General features: G+C 32.2%; 2 protein-coding genes across 2 annotated transcripts in view; one reads left to right on the forward strand and one right to left on the reverse strand.

Moving 5' to 3' along the window:
• Positions 1-7,495: 7,495 nt before the first annotated feature.
• Positions 7,496-9,428, reverse strand: LOC130799795 (protein TORNADO 2). Its single transcript, XM_057663033.1, has 2 exons — positions 8,825-9,428; positions 7,496-7,949 (listed from the first exon to the last, which is right to left on the reverse strand). Exons 1-2 carry the CDS (start codon positions 9,320-9,322, stop codon positions 7,638-7,640), a joined length of 810 nt encoding a protein of 269 aa, XP_057519016.1. The 5' UTR covers positions 9,323-9,428; the 3' UTR covers positions 7,496-7,637.
• A 7,510-nt stretch (positions 9,429-16,938) lies between these two features.
• Positions 16,939-20,000, forward strand: part of LOC130799888 (31 kDa ribonucleoprotein, chloroplastic) — a 4,860-nt gene continuing 1,798 nt past the window's right edge. The window contains exons 1-2 of the mRNA XM_057663166.1: positions 16,939-17,504; positions 17,636-17,734. Of these exons, the coding sequence (XP_057519149.1) occupies positions 17,145-17,504; positions 17,636-17,734 (459 nt within the window). The 5' untranslated portion in view covers positions 16,939-17,144. The remainder of the gene's footprint in view (positions 17,505-17,635; positions 17,735-20,000) is intronic.

The following is a 20,000-nucleotide window of genomic DNA, read 5'->3' on the forward strand; positions in this document are numbered from 1 at the left end:
ATTTTTGTATGAAATCTTTCTCATGAATCAAGTATGTTATAAAGATATATTTTATGACTAAAAAGAGGAAAAATCATCACTTGTGTAAATCTATAAAAGTTGAAAACTAAGAAAATATATTTCCGCAAACTCATAAATTTTTCTTACTTTAAGGATTTAAGTAAAATTATGGGACTTAATTAAGTATGTTGCTTAACATAATAAGTATACTCCAAATATGTTAAAATCATCACAATAATTATTTTAACAACTCCAACTAAGGAAAGTTATGTGCATGTTAGAAATCCAAAATTATTATTGATTTTTGGATGAATGCAATATGTTTAGTTGAAGAGTTGGAATTGAGACTTGAAGGGCGAGGACCCGAAGTTAGAACCACTTCTAAGAACGCGTAAGAGCTTACGTGGGAGCTTGCGAAATAATTATATATGCCATATGGGGTGATTTTTAAAGGATTTAAGAACAAGTTGGGAAAGTTTGTGTATAAACTTGTTTTTAAAAATAAAATTCCCAAAGAGAAGTTCTTAAAATCTTGAAAAATGATGTCAAAATGATAATTTTGAGCATGCAATAATTTATTACATGTATTATTATTGTGGACATCATGCATGTCGATTTTATGAATTGTAATATGTTTAAAGGCATGTTTAACACTACTTTGTGAAAGTTATTGTGATTGAAATGATTATATGAACTTTGAAAATATTTGAATTCATTTTAAAAGTAATTTCCAGTAGCTATATGTTAAGAAAATCTCTTGAATATTTTTTTTTGTTTTTGTTGAAATTATTCGTTAAATTGATATTTTAATGGATTTTAAGGTGTTAAATACTCTTATTATAAAACATGGTATTAGATAAACTCTTCATCATCAAAAATAATTACTAAATACATATTATAATGTGTCCAACAAGATTTGGCCAGAATATATTTAGTTTTGAATTTTTCATGATTTTTGAGTAATCGTTAAATTGTTTATCAGTAAATTGTAAAATAGTAAAGTATAAAATAATTACCAAATAAAGGCATATGATTTGAAATTTTTGTCACACACTCATGTGGAAAGTAAGTAAAATTGGTAAAATTTTGGCAAGATTTTGTTGACGTTTAAGGACCTTAATAATCGGTAAGTTAGAAAACCGTAAAATATAAAAAAAAAAACTAAATGACGTATTTTGGACATGAAACATTTATGAGACACGTATATAAATAGTAGATACATATACACAAATTTATATGGATTTTCGTGACCACATATAGACTTAAATAAATTTTATTTGTTTTATCGGTAAAATAAAGAAATTAATTATTAAAAATATCTCAAGTGATTTGTAATGGTACTAAAATTTTATATCCCTTAAAATAGTTTCTGGAACATCATAGAATTTTTATATTATTTTATTCGGACTTAAAAAAAATTTAAAATCGTTTTTATTTTATTTATCGATAAAATGCCTATACAAAATAATAAATATCATACATAACTTTTACAAGTTTAAATGAGCTAATAAAAGTGTCATATAACTTCGAGAACTTTGGTGTAATTTTATTAAGCTAATTATTAATTATTTACTAAATTATCAAATTAATAGAATATGTTTATTTATTAAAAGGTATAATATTGTTAATAAAATTTGGTTAAAAATAGACCTATATCAAAAAATTTTAATTATATTAATAATCTACTGCCTCAAAGTATAAAATAAATTTAACTTAGATGGTTTATAAATTTTACGGATTTAAGACACCATTTAAATAACGGTAAATACCTAAATTGTGGAAAATAATCGTAAGATCGTTATAAATTCGCATAACCAATTATGATCTGATGGTACAACCTTAAATTCATTTTAAATAAGGTATTATAATGACTTGATTAATTTGGCCCTTGTTGAAGAATTAATGTGTATTTTGTAAATCAATTATCGATTTTATTACCAACAAAACTATCTGGTATTTAAGAAAATATAGTTTTATGAAATCTTCTGTGATAATGATTTTATAGACTTATGAATTATATTCTAGTTGTTTTGAATGAATTTCAAAACTCTTTTAAATTATATTTACTTTAAGAAGGATTGAAACGAAATATTTTAGTAGTTTCCTTGAAAAATCATATTGAACTTTAATCACTTTTTGTTACGATGCATTTTTATACATGCTAGTGATGCCTCAATATAATACAAAGGTTATGTTTGATGATATGATTATGCTAAGCATGTTTTACCCATATGGGAAATATTATGATTTGATTTTGTTAAGTCGCAAATAAAGTATGTTTTGTTATGTTGCAAATAAAAGATGTTTATCATATGGAAAAAGTTGATATTTGTGACTTTCAAATGCTATTGAAATTACAAGATATATATTATATACAAAAATATTTTAGCCTAAATGGCGAGTACATATGCCACAGCAAACGTTGTGTGCATGATTAAACGGCTCACCAATGCTGAGCGCGTATTGTTCACAATACCATTGTGTTACACTTGCCGGACATGTTGCGGATGGTAGACCGACTACCAAACGAGTCACAGGATGACTCACAGAGTACCCTTGCAAACTTATGATATGAGTTTGAAATTAATTTGGATCCATTGAGATCTTATGATTGATGATGAAAAATGAGAACTTGAAATGACTATAGAACCATTGAACTGGGTTGGAATGATAATATGATTTATTAAATGAAAAAGCATATTTCAAAATGAATTTACTCAAATCAAAAAGGTTTTAATAACTTGTTTGACGGACACTAGTGTGTTTATACTTAGCCTTTTTGTTGATACTATGCTTTGTATGTTTTTCCAATGGTTTTGTTTTTAGAGTAAACCCTTATGGCACCTGGACGGAGAATGGATATGCAAGCGGAAGATGAACCCGAGTTGTAGTATGACTTCCCTTTTGTTTAGATCTCTTTATTGTATTTGAGAACTAGTTTAACTTAGAGAAGTTGAAGTTCAGAGTAACTAATAGTAGTCATTAGGAAATGAACTGATATAAGGATTATCGGTAAAGAAAGGATGTAAGTTGTAAGTTTAACATAAATCAGATTATTGACTAAGTACCGTTAGTAAACTAGGTGCCTTAAAGGTTCCTTGTAAGCAAGTCATGATCTAATTATATGGCTCAGTTGCCTAAGCATGATGGTAAATTAAGTAGAGGGTAAGGTCGTCATTAAAAGTATTGAAACTGTTAAACAAGTTATCTATGGGGATGGAAATTGATTAAGCTAGTAAGCTACTTATTCAATGAGAGTTAAGAAAGAGTGTTATGCATGTGCATATATATTTGTCTTAAAGACATAATTATTAATTAGTTATTACCTCATGGCAGGAACCAAGAGGAAATCGAGGAAGGAATGGATCCCCAAGCCCAGTTGAATCTCCTAACTGAGCAACTTAGAGTCATGCAAGAGACCAATGTTCAATTGGTCCAGCTCATAGCGAATCAACATGCTAGTGTGGATGACGAGACTAAGTTCTACAAAAGGCTTGCTACACACAGGCCTAAGACCTACAATGGTGCTACATATCCAGTTGTCCTTGAAGATTGGATCAATGAAACCCAGAAAATTCTTGAGGTGGTGAACTGCCCAGAAAATCTTAAGGTTAAACTTGCAGCATTCTATTTAGTGGGATTTGCAGAGCTTTGGTGAAGAGCCTTAAAGGGTGTCTCATCTACCTCTATATCTTCTAGTGGAGCAGCACAACCCACAAGTTGAAGATGGGAAGATTTCTTGAAGAAACTAAGGGAGAGGTTCTACCCAACAACCCTATAGAGACAAAAAGAATAAGAATTTCTTTACCTGAGGCAGCATTCTATTAGCGTTACCGAATATGCTAACAAATTCTTGGAGTTGGCTCGATTTGCTCCAGATTATATGCTTGATGAAAAGAAAAAGATGGATCGCTTCTACAATAGTCTCAACTTCAGCTACCAAAAGTTTATGGGCCAATGAGTCTTTTCAAGCTATGCATGAACATGCTGTGGAGAAAGAAATGGTCTGCAAGAGAGAGGAAGATATGAGAAAAAAGAGATTTGGGGGAGACCGGGGAGGTTAGAGTAAGAAGCCTAGAGCTGAGGAAACTTCAAGGGGAATCAAAACCAAAACCCCAGAAACTTCCAAAACCAAAACCCCAGAAACTTCCAAAACCAAAACCGCTTCAACAACAACAAAAATCCACAAAACTCCAACCCGCTAAAAAGTCAATTGTGTGACAGATGCAAGAAATGACACTCTAAGGGAGTCAACTGTGAGGGTAAGGTTGTGTGTCTAAATTGTGGAAAACCAGGTCATTTGGCTCGAGATTATTGGGGCAAGAACCAGGGAAACCCCGGGAATGGTGGAGCACGATACTCAGGAAATCAAGGAAACCAACGTAACAAAAACTCTCAGCTCCGCCTTGAATATAAAGGAGGCAATAGAGCCTCATCTTCTGGAGGCCAAAGGAACCAGCGCCGGGGAGGAGGAAAATTCTTTGCCATTACTGCAGCGGGGGAGCCTAACACCTTGATTCCTAAAACAGAAGGTAAAGTCATTTCCGGATTACTGTTATTGCTTGGTAAGTTCGCTTGAGTCTTATTTGATTCTGGGGTCGATAAGTCTTATGTTTCTACGTCATTTGTGAGATCCTTGAACTGTTATGTTAATGTATGTCCTATAATGCATAGAGTTGACTTACCCGATTGATCAACGGTATCATGTAATATAAAGTTGATTAATTGCCCATTAGTGATCCTGGGTAAGGAGTTCCAGGTAGACCTGATTGTATTTGACTTAGGAGGGTTTGATGCCATTTTGGGAATGGACTGGCTAGGTAAACACAAGGCAGTGATTGAGTGCTATGAGAGGAATGTAAAGGTTGGGAACAATCCAGGGGATCAGGTAGCTTTTAGTGATGGGACCATACCTAATATTGAGCCAGAGATGATTGAGAGGCTTGCCACCTTTCCAAAGAGAGGTGGGAAAGCCCATGTCTACCACATGAGCGAGTCAACATACAAGAAGGTCAACTTAAGCAAAATCTTGATAGTGTGAGAATTTTCTGATGTATTTCTCGATGATCTACCTGGGTTACCTCCAAAGAGAGAGATTGATTTTCACGTAGACCTAGTTCTAGGGTTAAGCCTGATTTAAAAGACACCATATAGAATGGCACCTCTTGAGTTGGCTGAACTAAAAACCCAACTCGAGGAGTTACAAGATAAAGGGTTTATCAGACCAAGAGTATATCTTGGTGTACTCTAAGAGTGAGAAAGATCATGAGGAGCACTTAAGATTGGTATTAACACGATTGAGGGAAAGAAACTTGTATGGGTAGTTGAGCAAGAGTGAATTTTGGTTGGATCAAGTTGTCTTCCTAGGTCATGTAATCTCAAAAGATGGCTTAACAGTGGACCCCGAAAAGATAAAGACTATCATTGATTGGCCAACACCGACTAGTGTAACTGAGGTAAGAAGCTTTATGGGTTTGGCAGGTTACTACCGAAGATATGTGGATGGGTTTTCTAAGATCGCACTACCGATCACCAGTTTGGTTTGAAAGAATACCAAGTTTATGTGGTCACAAAAGTGCGAAGACGCTTTCTTAGAATTGAAGAAGAGGTTGACAACGGCTCTAGTGTTTGTATTGCCCGAGGATGGAAAAGAGTTCACGGTATACAGTGATGCATCTTTAGAAGGCTTGGGTTGTGTACTCATGCAAGAGGGGAAAGTTATTGCCTACGCATCGAGACAATTGAGGCCAAATGTGAAGAACAATGGTGTCTTAGATGCCTTTTGAATAGTGACAAACTTGACTATATTGAAGTCGTGTACATAACGGTAAATACACCCAACAAATACTACCTTTAACCTTAAGGACAAGTTTGGTATATATTTTTTGAATTTAGGTAATGGAATGAGTTAGCGTAACCCATTAGTTATTGTTTAGTATAAAAAAGATTTTAACAAAAGATTTTAACTTATTCCATTTCTTTGGTTTAATCTTTGCTCTTATTTGATTCCCCTTATTTTTTAAGTGCAACTAGAAGAAAGGAAAATCATCTCTTTAATGTTATCTTAACATATTAATGTCAAACAACCGATATGTTTAACACTTATTAATATATTTTTCTTTAATTGACCCTTTTTTTTTTCTTTTTATCTTCTATGCCAAACGCTCGATAAAATTTAACTTGCTCTCCAAAATATGGTAACGAAACAACTAGCATGTGAAACCAATTAGTGAGGAAGAAACAACATTGCATCAAACCATTAAATACCAATATAGTGCCATTTTTAGTTGTAATATTCGTCAAACTAAGCAAGTAACCCTCACTGTCTAACATCATTCGGAGGGAAAAATAACTAAAAAAAACATAAAAAACATTATCATCAAACAGCTGGTCTCTTGAGATACCGTATTCTTAATGCTTACTTACATATTTCTTAATGCCTACTTACATTATCCTTAATGTTTACTTATCGTATTCTTAATGCCTACTTCTAATATCTTAAATGTCTATATACCTACTTATAATATTTTATAAAATATATTATAAGTCGGTCCAATTAAAAATAGTCTATCACAAAAATTTGTAATCATCAAAAGCATTCACCTTTCGGCGCCAAGCGGAATTCCCGCTCCGAGATGGTCATTTTGTGTTCCTTATCAGTCTTCAATAATACCCCACCAAACTAGAAAACACATTCCCCACATCCCCAAAAAAATCAATGCAAATAAGGGTCATCAAGAACGGGTCGGGCCATGTTTATAAGGCATCTATTTTCGGGCAAAACTTTCATCACCAATAGCTAGAATATTGCGAGAAGGGCTCTTCATACATTGGAAGTTGGGTGTGCTCAACTTTCAAGTCATGTTTTAGTAAAAAGTTTTATATTTCTTTCGCTGTCTTCTGTTATTTTTATATTTCTCATTTGAAAATTTTTAAAATATTTTTTTATTTAGAATTATTTTATTTTAATAATTAATAAAATTCAAAGAAATTATTATATTTATACTCGAATCTATAAAAATTAATTTACATTCAATTTTCATTGTATTTAATTTATTACACCCAATGAAATTTAGTAGCATTATTACACTTAGACATCAATCAATAGAATCTTTATTTTTTATATTAGTTTACTCAAGTCTCATAGTATCTACTGTGTAATTATTGTTTATTTTTGATTTCTTCCCATATTCCAAATAGAAAGATAAAAAAAAGAATGGAGGGAGTAGTAACGTTACCCAACCCTTAGTGTGAGACATAGTATTAGGCGACGACCGAAAAGGCTAATTAATTTCGTTAGGTCAATTTAAAACTAAAAAGACAAACAAGAAAAATATAGGCAAAAGAAAAAGATGGTAGAAATATATGCAACCTTAACATTATTAATGACAAAATTAGCTATTAGATTTTTTTTTTTGCCTACAAGTACAACATCCAATAAATTAAAAGTATACATATTATACTATTATAATCCGAAATAAAAAAGAAATAGATATTTAGCTCATTGAAACAATAAACATAAACTAAACTCAACATATATTTCCAATGTCCATAATTCAACACACTTTGTACAAAGTAAAATAATCATTTAAAAAATGAAGCAAGGTTATTTATATAAAAGTAATCCAGTTTGATTATTATGTATAACCTTGCTTATATTTTCTAAAAATTTCCTCAGTCTTAGCATTCCTAAAAGCACAACAACCAAAAAGATAAACACAAATAAGGAGGATAAGCACAATAATTAAGATAATATTAGCTTTTCTCCATTGCTTAGAAAGACTAGCAAGTAAACCAGCTTTACAAGCTTCACAAGAGTAGCAAAGCTGAGTTTGGTCATTGTTCCATGCCAAGCAATCCATGTCTGCAGCTGTATCAATTGGGCTTATCCAAAATGTTGGGTTTATAAAAGTGTAGCCACATGCTGTTGGTGGCTTGCAGCATCCTGACTGTTGAAACCAAAACAAGCAAAGAATCAATTTAATTTGCATAACATGGATTGATATAAAATGATTTTCAAGTATAGTAGTTGTGAGAATCAAGTTTTGTCACAGTTGTAACATGTATTTCATTTTTTACATAAGGTTATTTGTTCTGAAATACTCGCTACATATATAATGGTTAATGATACTATTTATCGTTCAAACTTATTTTATATATTACGACTAATGTATAAGAAAAAATAAATTCAATTAAAATCTTTTTTGAATCATCTAATAGTATATTACTTTCATAGTATTAACTTTTTAAATTTTCAAATATGTATAGTTTAATATATAAATGATCAAAATAACACATTAAATTACATAAAATGTCAAATATAATAGAACGGAGAAAGTATTTTAAAGTTCATAATGTAGAAGTTGAAATATAAGAGACTCAAAAATATAAAAATTGTCGAGACATATAGTTGGTATCAACAAAAATTGATAATGGAGAAGTTGAAATATTCACAAAATCAAGAAAATGTTAATGATTGTCGGGTTCAAATTATGGTCGGTTTTAACCCAATATTCTCTCGTATTTCAGGTTATAAGTTAAAATTTTCATGTTATGACCTACTAAACTGAAGACGGATTCCAATTTAATGTTTTGTGGGGTCAAAATTTGACAAATCTTGTTAAATTAAGAATATAGCATTGTCAATAAAAAAAAAATTAAATTAGCATTATTATTGGAATGTGATCTTAACCTTTACCCAGAACACCAGAAAAGGAAGAAATTAACATGCATTACTATTGCTTCATAGTCAAGCATCAATAAGATTCTCATGCATTCTAAATTAAACATTACTTAAAAAAAAGTTATATTGAATCACATTTACCTGTATTGGGGAAAGAGGAGCATTGAAGAAATCTTGAGCTGTTGTATAAGTCTGGTTCAACTCAGGACATATACTTGACGAACTTAAGCAACTCTTTATCAAAGCCCATTTAAACGGGCCATTAACCCTCCGTCGAAGAAAGCCCGAGAAACTATCAAGCCTGTACTCCAAGTAAGCCCGACTAGGGGCCGGGTGACCCGACCCTCTATTTGTTACCATGAACACAAAAACAACCAAACAAGCTAACAAAATGATCATAATAAGCATACCAATAAGGTAGAATATTAGTAAAGGAGCGTTTCTCCAAAACCCCCCCACGAACCCGGCTAGGGCAACTATTAGGGTTAATACACCTATGATTATAACGGGCCATTGTAAGATCTTAATGCATGAGTTCTCTGGATCACTAGCTAGCCATATTCCGGTACCGATAATTGGTATTGCTAGTAGTATTCCTATAAAGTTTATGGCTCCTATCACATTATTACTTGGTGCCATTTTTTAAGGTGTTGAGAGATTGGTAAGCGTTTGATTTTGTGGGAATGATCTTGTGTTTTAAAGGAAGATTGAAGGAGGAAATGGGGTGTTTGTGGACAGCTTTTTAGTTGGAAGGGCATATGAATTATGAATTGTGTATATTTTGGGTTTGGGTTTGTAGAAAATTATAATGCAGAAATAAAGATTGATTTTGGTTTTGAATACTTGGTTTGTATTGATTTATTAATGAGAGGAACACCTCTATTTTTACATGAGATTAAAACTAAAAATAAGAAAACAAAATAACCTTAATATTCTAAATATTAGAAAATATATTCTATATATTTTATTTTCCTACAAGATGTTCTAATACTATTTTTATTTTCCTAATACTATTTTTATTTTCCTACACGTCCCCTCAAGTTAGGTCTCGAGATCATCGAAACCGATCTTGCATAATAATTTTCAATTCTTCGAATTCAATCGCCTTTAACAGAAAGTATTCTAGTTAATCTTTTGATTTTACAAAGAAAATTTTGATAATCTCTTCTGCAAATATTTCATAATTAATTTTCAATTTTTTGAGTTTTAGATAAAAATCAAGAAATAAATTGGATTGATTTATTTTATTATTACGGTCAAAGATTTGGATTTTGGTTTGTGGGCTTAATTATTGAGTTTGTGGGATTGATTGGGTCATCTCGCGGGTTAAAGATTTACCCGGTAAAACGGATGTGGATTTAGAATCTTCAAAACCCTTAACCCCTTTTTCGATCAAAACATCAAAAATCCTAACCCCTCCCTTCTCTTTCGGATTTTTTTTCTCCTCTAAACTTTCTTCCTCTTGAACCTGTTTTTCACCATTGCTTAGCTTGGTGGCTTTAGTTCACTATTGGTGAGTCCTGATGGTGGTGTAGTCGCAACTAGTGGGATAGTATTTTTATTTTCCGAGGGATTAGATCCCGATGATGACTCTTCTCCCTTGTCTCCTATATTTTTCCCCCTCGCAACCTCACACGGGATTGGATTATTCACGGTGCTGATACCTTGTAGAAAATCATAATGCGAAAATAAAGATTAATTTTGGTTTTGAATACTTAGTTTGTATTGATTTATCAATAAGAGAAACACCTCTATTAATACATGAGATTAGGACTAAAAATAAGAAAACAAAACAACCTTAACATTCTAAATATTAGAAAAGAAATTCTAATATATTTTATTTTCCTATAAGATATTTAGTACTATTTTTATTTTCCTACGGGACTTAGATTTGATTTTGGGTTTAGTTTTGGGTTTGGCACTTAAAAGTCTAGATTTAAAATAGTATCTTGATGTAATTGATGTAATTTTTGAAATCGGAATGAGGTGGTGTTTTGTTTAATAGATGTAAAGGAAATGGAGAATCCTTTTATTGTGCTCGAGATAAACAACATGGACCTCTTTTGTGGGGGGGGGGAGTTTAAAAAATCAAGACCTTTGTTAGATATTCCAGTATTATGTGTAAATCCATTTGTATATATAAATTTTAATTTGTTTAAGTTGTGTTCTTTTTACTTATTTTAATATTGATCTTTATGGACTACATATTTGAAACTATCAAATCACCTAATACACTTTAGCCTTGGATGAAGTCTTTTAATACTTGGAATAGAGCCTTTAAGCATTAAAATGTGAATTTTATGTGTTCATTTTTCAAGTGGACTATTAAACTTAATCCTTAGAGGAGGTGTTTTAATTCTTGAAATAAGGCTTTTATGCATTGGAGTTGGGCAATAGAATTTTTAGCATTTGAGAAGGGTTTATAGTTCTTAAGTAATCATACTAAAACTAAACATTTATAAAGCCATGTATATACGTTTTCAATCGGAATTTAATACTTGATATAGGGCTTTTATACCTTTGAGAAGACTTTTTAAGTTCTAAAGTAGTCATACTAATTATTTACTCCCTCTGTTTTTATTTATTCTTACCATTCACTTTTTGTGCAGATTTCAATGCAAACTTAAAAATCAAATAATTTTGATTGTGAGTTTTTAAAAATTATTAAAAGTTGATATTTAGAAAATATATGTTGAGACGAATTTATCAAGATCCTACATGAATTTGTTTTTCTATATATATCGATAAGAAATCATAGTCAAAGTCTGACACTAAAATTTGTAAATTCTATTTGAGAAAAACATATGAAAACGGAGGGAGTATAAAATTTTGTTAGCATCTTCTTCTTTATACATAAAGTAATCCTTTTGATTGAAAAAAAAAAAACTATTAGAACTCAAAACTTTACCTAAGAAACTGTTTACAATAAAAATCAAATAATATGGATATTTGAAATAATAATATTAAATATCTATAGAGCAATGTATATACATTTTGAAATTGTAATTTTAATACTTGAAATTGGACTTTTAAGGCTTTGACAAGGTTTTTTAAATTCAAAAATAGTTAAACTAATCATTTATAAAGTCTTGAACCAATATCATTAGTGGGCTGGATTATGTCGCATACAAGAGACGACAGCACAGGAGAATTCCTATTATAGCTATAGAGGTTTGGAAAGGATTGGCTTATTGTTCTCAAGATTGGCTCATGGTATACAACTCAACCTATCTAGAAAATTTAAATAGAGTAAGTTTATTATAAAAAAAAATATCTAAAATAAACTTCAAAAAATTTTAATTTTTAAAATAAGCGTCTTCTTATCCCAGCTGAGGTTAGGTATGTTCGCTGTTACTAACAGCAAAAAAAGAAACTGATCAAAAAAACTTAAAATTCTTTGTTCACTGTTACTCACAACGAACAAAAGTAAGAATGTCACAGCGTTGGAAGGGACAAAAAAATAAAATAAAGTTTGTTCACTGTTACTAACAACGAACAAACTTTGTTTTATTTTTTTGTCCCTTCCAACGCTGTAACATTGTCTTCCTTTTGTTCGCTGTTTTGTTCATTGCTAGTAACAGCGAACAACTTTCATTCCAATTTCTTTGTTCGCTATTAGTAACAGTGATAGCAAACATACCTGACCTCAAGCTAGGACAAGGAGGGACTTATTTAGGGAATTAATTTTTTGAAGCTTATTTTGAGTAAGTTTTTTATAATAAATTCACCCAAAAACAAATTTACAAATTTACAAAAAATAGGATCTTCAGCAATCTTGGATATAACAGATTAAAGCACAAACACAGATTGCATAGCTAACTAATGAAACACGAATGATAAATTGAAATAGTGTTATTAGTTGCATCATTACCTCTTATAACATGAAACACAACTTCTCCTTATGACTCCCCAAAAGTAAAAGGCTTCTTATCCTAATCTTCTTTACTCTCACATAATGATCTCACTATGTAAGCCCATAAAAATCCCAAACCCTTGTCGTCCTTATACCCATCTCAACACAACATCACCACAACCACAACCAAATAATGGAGCTTTTGGATCTCGCAATCCAAGAACTGTTTTGGAATATAGAGGATGGGGGGTAATTTTTTGGTTACAAATTTTTAGCTCAGATTAACATCAAATGGCTACACAAAAGGTGATATACGAGAATCTAATTAAGGATGACTAGGTGGGTTAGGGTATGACAATTGGTTGGAGCTACAATTATAGATAAAGATAAGAATAGGAATAGAAATATATCTACAAGCTCCGCGACGAGGGATGAAAAGTAACAACAATTGATGATCACTTGCTCTCCTTTTGCGTAAACCTCCTATACAGGTTTTCGGCTGGCATTCTAAATTTTTTTTCAATTTTTTAAGTGTAGGGATAAACAATAATAAAAAGTAATAAAGTCCTAATCTAAGAAAGTAAAAAATCTACAACAAAGAAAGCAATAAAATCTACAACTAAGCAAGAGTAGACTCCTCTCATGCTTATCAGAGGCATTGTCCACGATGCTTTACATTATAGCAAAGGAACAAAGACATGCTAGCACAAAAGCACACAAATAAGGAAAGTCTATTGTATAAAGAACTTAAACAAAAATAAAATGTGATTAAAAGTATGGATTGCCTCCCACAAAGCGCTTGTTTAATGTCTATAGCTCGACCCTTGTGCTCAAGATTGGACATTGTCAAAGCTCTTAGCACCTTATCGAATCCTCTGAAAAATTTAAACCAACACAATAGAGGTAGTTTAAAAGAAAAATAGCTAAAAAAATAAAGGTGAGAGTACTTTTCAATTTGTCAAACAGCCTAGCGGCACATTCAAGAATAAAATACACATTACTCCAATTTAGCACATATGGATCATGGTCAAAGAGAATATAATAGAAGAGTTCGTTAATAGTATAATAAACAAGGATAAAAGTAGTATTAAGAAACTCTATAGTACTCTTATAAATTAAAGGTACGGTGGTGATGCAACCGTAAAGGGCTTTGCTTCCTTAGTCGGAAACAATTCGAGATATGAAGAAATCTTGAGATGAAGAAGCTCAGTATCAAAAGAATTAACCACTGCTAATGTTTCTTCATCATAGACTTTGTTACCCTTTAACATTAATTCAAGTGCATCTATTGCACGTTTCCAAATAGATTTGGAGTGACACTCCTTATTAAAAAACTTGGGATGGTCAATGTTGGAGTCACGCTCAATGGGAGGTGAATGGATGAGGGGAGATGGGGAGACACAAGCATAAGAAGTAATATCATAAGACTCAATAACATCATAGACTAAAGACCTTACTTCCTCTCATCAACAAACATGTTATTAACTACGAAATTTTCACCAAGTGACTTCTCTACTTCCTCACCAAGATGACTCTAATAAGATGAATTAAGATCTTTATTCCTATTGACGCATGAATGCATAGTTTTGATCTCTTTCTCCAAGAATTGAGCACAAAGACACAAAAATTCTTTTAGCAAGGTTTCAACATAAAAATCATTAGCACAAGTCATATCCGAAGTTTCATAAACCATTATAGAAGGAACAATAAATGAGCTATCACAAGATAAATCAACGGACAAGTCAAAGTTATTAAGGTTATTGATAACTCTCCATTTTACCCTTGTTTTATGCTTATTTAATTTACATTCTCATGCGGTTGTTGTTTTTTCTTATTAGTTTTAAGGGATTTGATCGCCCTTGAGTAGGGTATATTGTGTTTTTCTCATTTTTGCAGGATTGATCACCTTTTCTCGAGCAAAGCAAGTTAGGGACGATGCGCCCCTAATCAGCCGGAGGTTTTGAAGAGGGAACAGAGCTAAACCGAGGATAGGAGATAGTCCCAAGCACTCATTTGAAGGCAAGAGAACCTTGACTTGAGCATTTTAAGAGATTTTGATGAGATCGATCGGTCTATCACTTTAGATCGAACAGTTGATCTTATTTGGTAGCATTTCCAGAAGCGCTATGTAGCAGCAGCATGAGATCGATTGATCAATCCTATCTATTTCAACTCCAGAAATTTCATGGTGACAATAGTTGAGATTGATCGGTCGATCTCTTTGGATCGACCGTTCGACCCCTTTTCGAGAGACCTCAGTGCATCTGTGATCGATTACTTCTCGAGTTGAACATTTGGCTTCTTCGATTTAGGTGCACATTTCCCTAAGGCCTAATTATAATTTGGACGGCCTTCTAAGTGTATAATGTCTATTTTATAAGAGGTTTTAGGTCATGAGGGGGGTTTCCTATATATAAGAGTTGACGTAATAGCCAAAAGGGGAGCCCTAGAATAGTTTTAGCTTAACCTATTGTAGATTATTTTTTGTTTCCAACTATCTATTTTGTTTTTCATTAGCCTAAAGAACCCTAGATTTTATCTTTTAGCATTTTAATTAATTTGTAATCAAGGTTATCTTCTGATTGTGATTCCTTCAAGTATTCTCTCTATTCTCTCACTATTTTTGGGTTTATGTTCATCTCAACCTCCATTATTGAGAGTTAAAGCTATTGCAATTTTTGGGTTCTATATCTTTGATTACCAATCACTCCCAAACTTTGTAGGTATATTCCTTCTTGCTTTAATAACATTAATCCTTTGTTAGTTTGCAATTTCATAATGGTTTGTGATATTCACCATTGTTGAGTTATACTATGTTTTTGCTAAATTTTAGTAGCTTGATTATCATGTTAGCCTTTGTTGTCATTGCTAGATATATTGATAGTATGAGTAGTAAGTAGTCTTTTAGGGTTGGGGTTGACCCAACCTTTGCAAATGGACTGATTTGGTAGTTAATGGTCGATGTTAGTTTGATTATGAAACCAAGAAGTGGGTTACTCTATTTGTTGTGTTGAGGTCACTTAGATCACCCTCTAACACCAACGAGAGTTGGGTTTCTTGGAGATCCGACCTCTCTCTCAATGATCGAAGTTGAGGGTAAGGGATCAACGAGAGTTGAACCTTCCACTCATCCCAGAGATTGGGAGTTTCACCCTTCGCCTACGAGAGTAGAGAGGGATTGAAGGGTTGTTGGGTATTTGTTGCCCGTGGGTCTTATTCTCGCTCGTGAGAGTGAGGGGAATAAGATTCTCGGAGGCTATCCCAAGCCCGATCCAGGATCGAATCGCTCTTCTTATTTGAATCCACACCTTTACAATTAACCCGAAGTAGACCCTTAACTTGTCATATAAAGTCTATTGCATGTAAGTCAGCCCCTACCCTGGTATTTTCTTTCTTTATTGTTTTTGTTAGTTACAATCATAGTTTATACCACCATCTACCCCTATCTTATGTCATCCCAATACCTAAGAGGCCCTAAGTCTCGCATTCCACTTCTTGTGTTCGACCCGTATGTGCTACAACACCGTACACTTGCGATAACTCACTTATTTGAGATAAATTTGTGTGAACAGTTTCACCTTGTTCCATTGGAAAATGTAACTCACCCACATTAAGATTGTTAATTCTAAAACTTATCTTCAGTTGTTTCGATTATTTGTTATCCGTAATACAACCTGAATATATACAATAAAAGTAGTTTAACCTGAAAATGGCAACATTTGAAAAATGAAAATTTATTGTGAATAGTACAAACTTATTCTGATTACCTTACAATTATACAAACTTTTGATTACCATGAATAATGCTAACTTAGTGGTGTTTTCTTAGAATAAAAAAAAATTTATTTAACTACTAATTTACCTTTATTTTTTGTCAAATAAATTACTATAAATAAAAGTTGATTTTATTCTAGGCAAGCACTTCTTAAATTAATACCATTTATAGTTAATCAAAAGTTAATATTATTTTAGAAATGGATAAAAGTACTTTCTCTATTTTTTAAAGAAGTTCCTATTTGCCATTTTAGGGTGTTTCATTTAAAGTTTCAATAAAGATATTTCTATTTATAACACAATTTTTGACAACAATAACCTTATTTATCTTCATTTTAATATTTTAATAATGTTTACGATCTTTATATATTTTCCACTAACTTAATTTTAACATTTTTATATTTCTTATAGAAACTATATTTTTTCCGCTAACTTTATAAAAATATTGTTTTATTAATTATGGTCCCTATATTTTTTTCCACTAACTTTTTTTAATATTTTTTAATGTTTATTGTCTCTACTTTTCCTATCAAACTTATTATTAAACTTAATAATATATAAACTATATTTTTTTGGGAACTTCATTACCAACGAAGTCAAGATAATTTATCTCTTAAAAGTCGAGTAGTACTCATAATTTGTTTTCTTTATTGCAAATTGGAACTCTTGGGTGTCTTATGTCCAACCACAAAAACACATCCTGTCAAAACCTCAGCGTTTCAAGGAGTAAAACATCAAATACATATGAATCCGCGGCGTTTTAAACCAAAATGGAAACAGGAGTAATACAATCCCCTCACAAGCATTCACAGTTGATAGTATAACACATCCATCAATGGAAGCAAAAGCCTCTATCCTCTTCTCCAACTTCCATACTTCATTACTTGCTCCTTCACTCTCTAAATTTCCATTGTCATCAAAGTCTCAATTTTCTCTACTCAATCTTATTATCTCTAATTCCACCCTTTCATGTCCACTCAAAGTTCCTATCTTTTCTATTAAAACACCAATTATCAAACCAACTTTTGAACTACAATCTTCTGTTGAAGGAGTTGTTACATTAGAGGAGACTTCCAATGAAACCCAAGAAAAGATTTTAAAGAGGAAATTATATGTCGTTAATCTACCTTGGTCTCTTTCTTCTGATGGTTTGAAGAATTTGTTTAGTGAATGTGGTACTGTTAAAGATGTGGAGGTAGTTTATTGATTTAAAGTTGATGGCTTTATCATTTTTTTAATTACTGCTTTAATGTTGTATTTGTGATTTTTTATATGGGTTTTTGATTCTATTTAATGGGTATTGTTTGTTTTTTGAAATTGGTTTAGCTTATTAGAGGTAAAGATGGGAGGAACAGAGGATTTGGTTTTGTTACAATGGGTTCTGGTGAAGAAGCTCAGGCTGTTATTGACAAATTTAATTCCAAGGTAAATATAATTATGCTTTTTTTTACCTTTTTTTGGTTTTGTTCATGAAGTTGATTTATTCGTTTACTTTTATTGATGTGATAAGAACTTAATCAATTGATGAAATTTTAACTAATTGGAATGATGGGGTGTTGGGAAATGGACATTGTGTCAACTTGCTGGTTGATCAATAATAGGGGTGGAAAGTGTCAGGGTCAAACATAACCAAAAGCTAAGTTTTAGTGTTATCATAACCTTTAGTTTTAGTGGAAATGGGCATTATGTTTTCGGTTTAATAAGTATGGTTGAAGTTGCAATGATAATCTTCTCAAATCTCATGTCAGCTGGACAATGAGATGTATGTGTTGTCGTAGACTAATAGTTGTATTGATTCAAGACCTAAATTTCTTGAACTTAAGTGACCATATTTTTCTTCGGAATCCCAATTGAGAGTACCTCTTGCTACTTCATCGCCTTATTCTCCATCAAAACCATCCATCAGCTACTTGCGCGTATAAAAAAGTGGATACCGAACGACCGCCAGGCTCATTTGAAGAGTAGTCAAGCGCCCTTGCAAATGATTTAGTCGCACTTCTTTGATGAGAGAAGGTACATTAATGTTCTTGGAGTAGTAGTATGATAGGTCAAAATTAGCATGTTTGATTGTTGGGTGATGAAGTAGAGTGTAGGTTATGGATATTGTACAAGTATTGACAAGTCATTTCTCATACTTTATGGGATCGTATAATGCTTGGAATACTATTTGATGCATTTGTTAATGCCAACTCTTTTACCGAAGTACGAATTGGTTTTACATCAACGAGAATACTATATTAGAGATTAGCTAATGAGAGGCAAAAGTGTTTTTGGAAAAGGTTGCTGCGTAGGATGTACTTTCAAGAAGAAAGAAGCATACCTGGTGATTGGAGTGTCTTTCATGGTTTTACATCAACGAGAACACTAGATTAGCATATTAGCCTTTCAATATAATGTTATGTTTGGGAGTGATAGATTTCATTTGAAAATATAGATTTGAATCAAATTTAGTGTTTGGCAAATAAAATAAATTTAAATTTGTATTTGAGTTAAATCCATCATTGTTATAAAAGTGGTTAAAGACGAGGATTTGAGAATGACTTTCCGAACCTTGTCATCCTCAAATTCTTCATTGATAATTTCATAATTAAAATCTACAATTTGAAATGAAATATTTGTTCCCAAACACAACCTAAAGATATTTTGTGCGGATTTTGAAAACTGTTCAAGTTGAATTTTGATTTTGACTGGCTACCAGAAGTAGTATTCTGGCTCACCAAGATATTTAGCCGGTTGCACCCTCCCAAGTTGATTGGGATTTCTGAATGATGATTGAAAAAAGTCATCATTAGAGATTGATTGACCTTCTCTGGTTGTAATTTGAGCTGTGCTTTATACTGCTCAATATGTTGGGGATGCCAAGAGCTAGTGGTGATTGGAGACATACTGTTGGTTATGAGAAGTTCATTTATAACGATTGCGAGTTTAGCATGGGTTATGGGATATAATGAAGGGACTGTTTTCACAAAATGATCCTTTACCTGAAAAGTACTAATGATTTATTGCCTGAACTCAAAACTAAGATGCTGTGCTAAAAGAAAGCATTAGCTTTACTCACTCGTATGCCGATCAACAGCTAAGAAGCTGGTATGAAATGGGGTAGAAGTGAATCAATGAAATAAGACATGCGGACTAGTTGTTAACATGAGAGGAAAGGAGTATATGGAAGTTGCACAAAATAGCGTTAGCTTGAATGTTTAGTTTTTACCAAAAGCGCTTGTGGCTCAATGGATAGAGCTCTATTGCGCGCATCCTCTTTACTTCCTCCTTGAGAGAACATGTATGGTTTGTCCTTGTCTTTCAGGAAAAAAACCCCCCACCGGATCCTGTCTTGTGCGGGGTACTAATAGTGACCTTTACGTTTACTTTTTTTGAATGTTTAGTCTTTTGAAGAATATATTTTCTATGGCTATATGAATCAAGATGAATCAACGTGAAAGATTGTTCATAACAAAGATTACACTTTCGGCCCTATCTAAAACTTAGCTTAGAAAATCAAATCTGATAATCATCCACTTATGGACTCCTACTCATCTTAACTATTGCAGCTTTTCCCATTCACTTTTAACTTTATGATAAAGATTTTGTAGATGTGAATTTTTGATAAATACTGTAAGGGGTTTATTGGTAGAAAGAGATCCAAGTAATTGCAGATTTACTAATTTATTTATTCTTTTTTATTTATTTATTC

This window comes from Amaranthus tricolor, chromosome 14 (assembly GCF_026212465.1).
Source record: "Amaranthus tricolor cultivar Red isolate AtriRed21 chromosome 14, ASM2621246v1, whole genome shotgun sequence".
NCBI lineage: Eukaryota > Viridiplantae > Streptophyta > Magnoliopsida > Caryophyllales > Amaranthaceae > Amaranthus > Amaranthus tricolor.

Bases quoted from the DNA above. Each gene is read 5' to 3' on its own strand.
- LOC130799795 (XM_057663033.1), bottom strand. From the start codon at position 9,322: ATGGCACCAAGTAATAATGTGATAGGAGCCATAAACTTTATAGGAATA. The intron at 7,950-8,824 runs GTAAATGTGATT...TGGTTTCAACAG, and splicing joins CTCCTCTTTCCCCAATACAG to TCAGGATGCTGCAAGCCACC.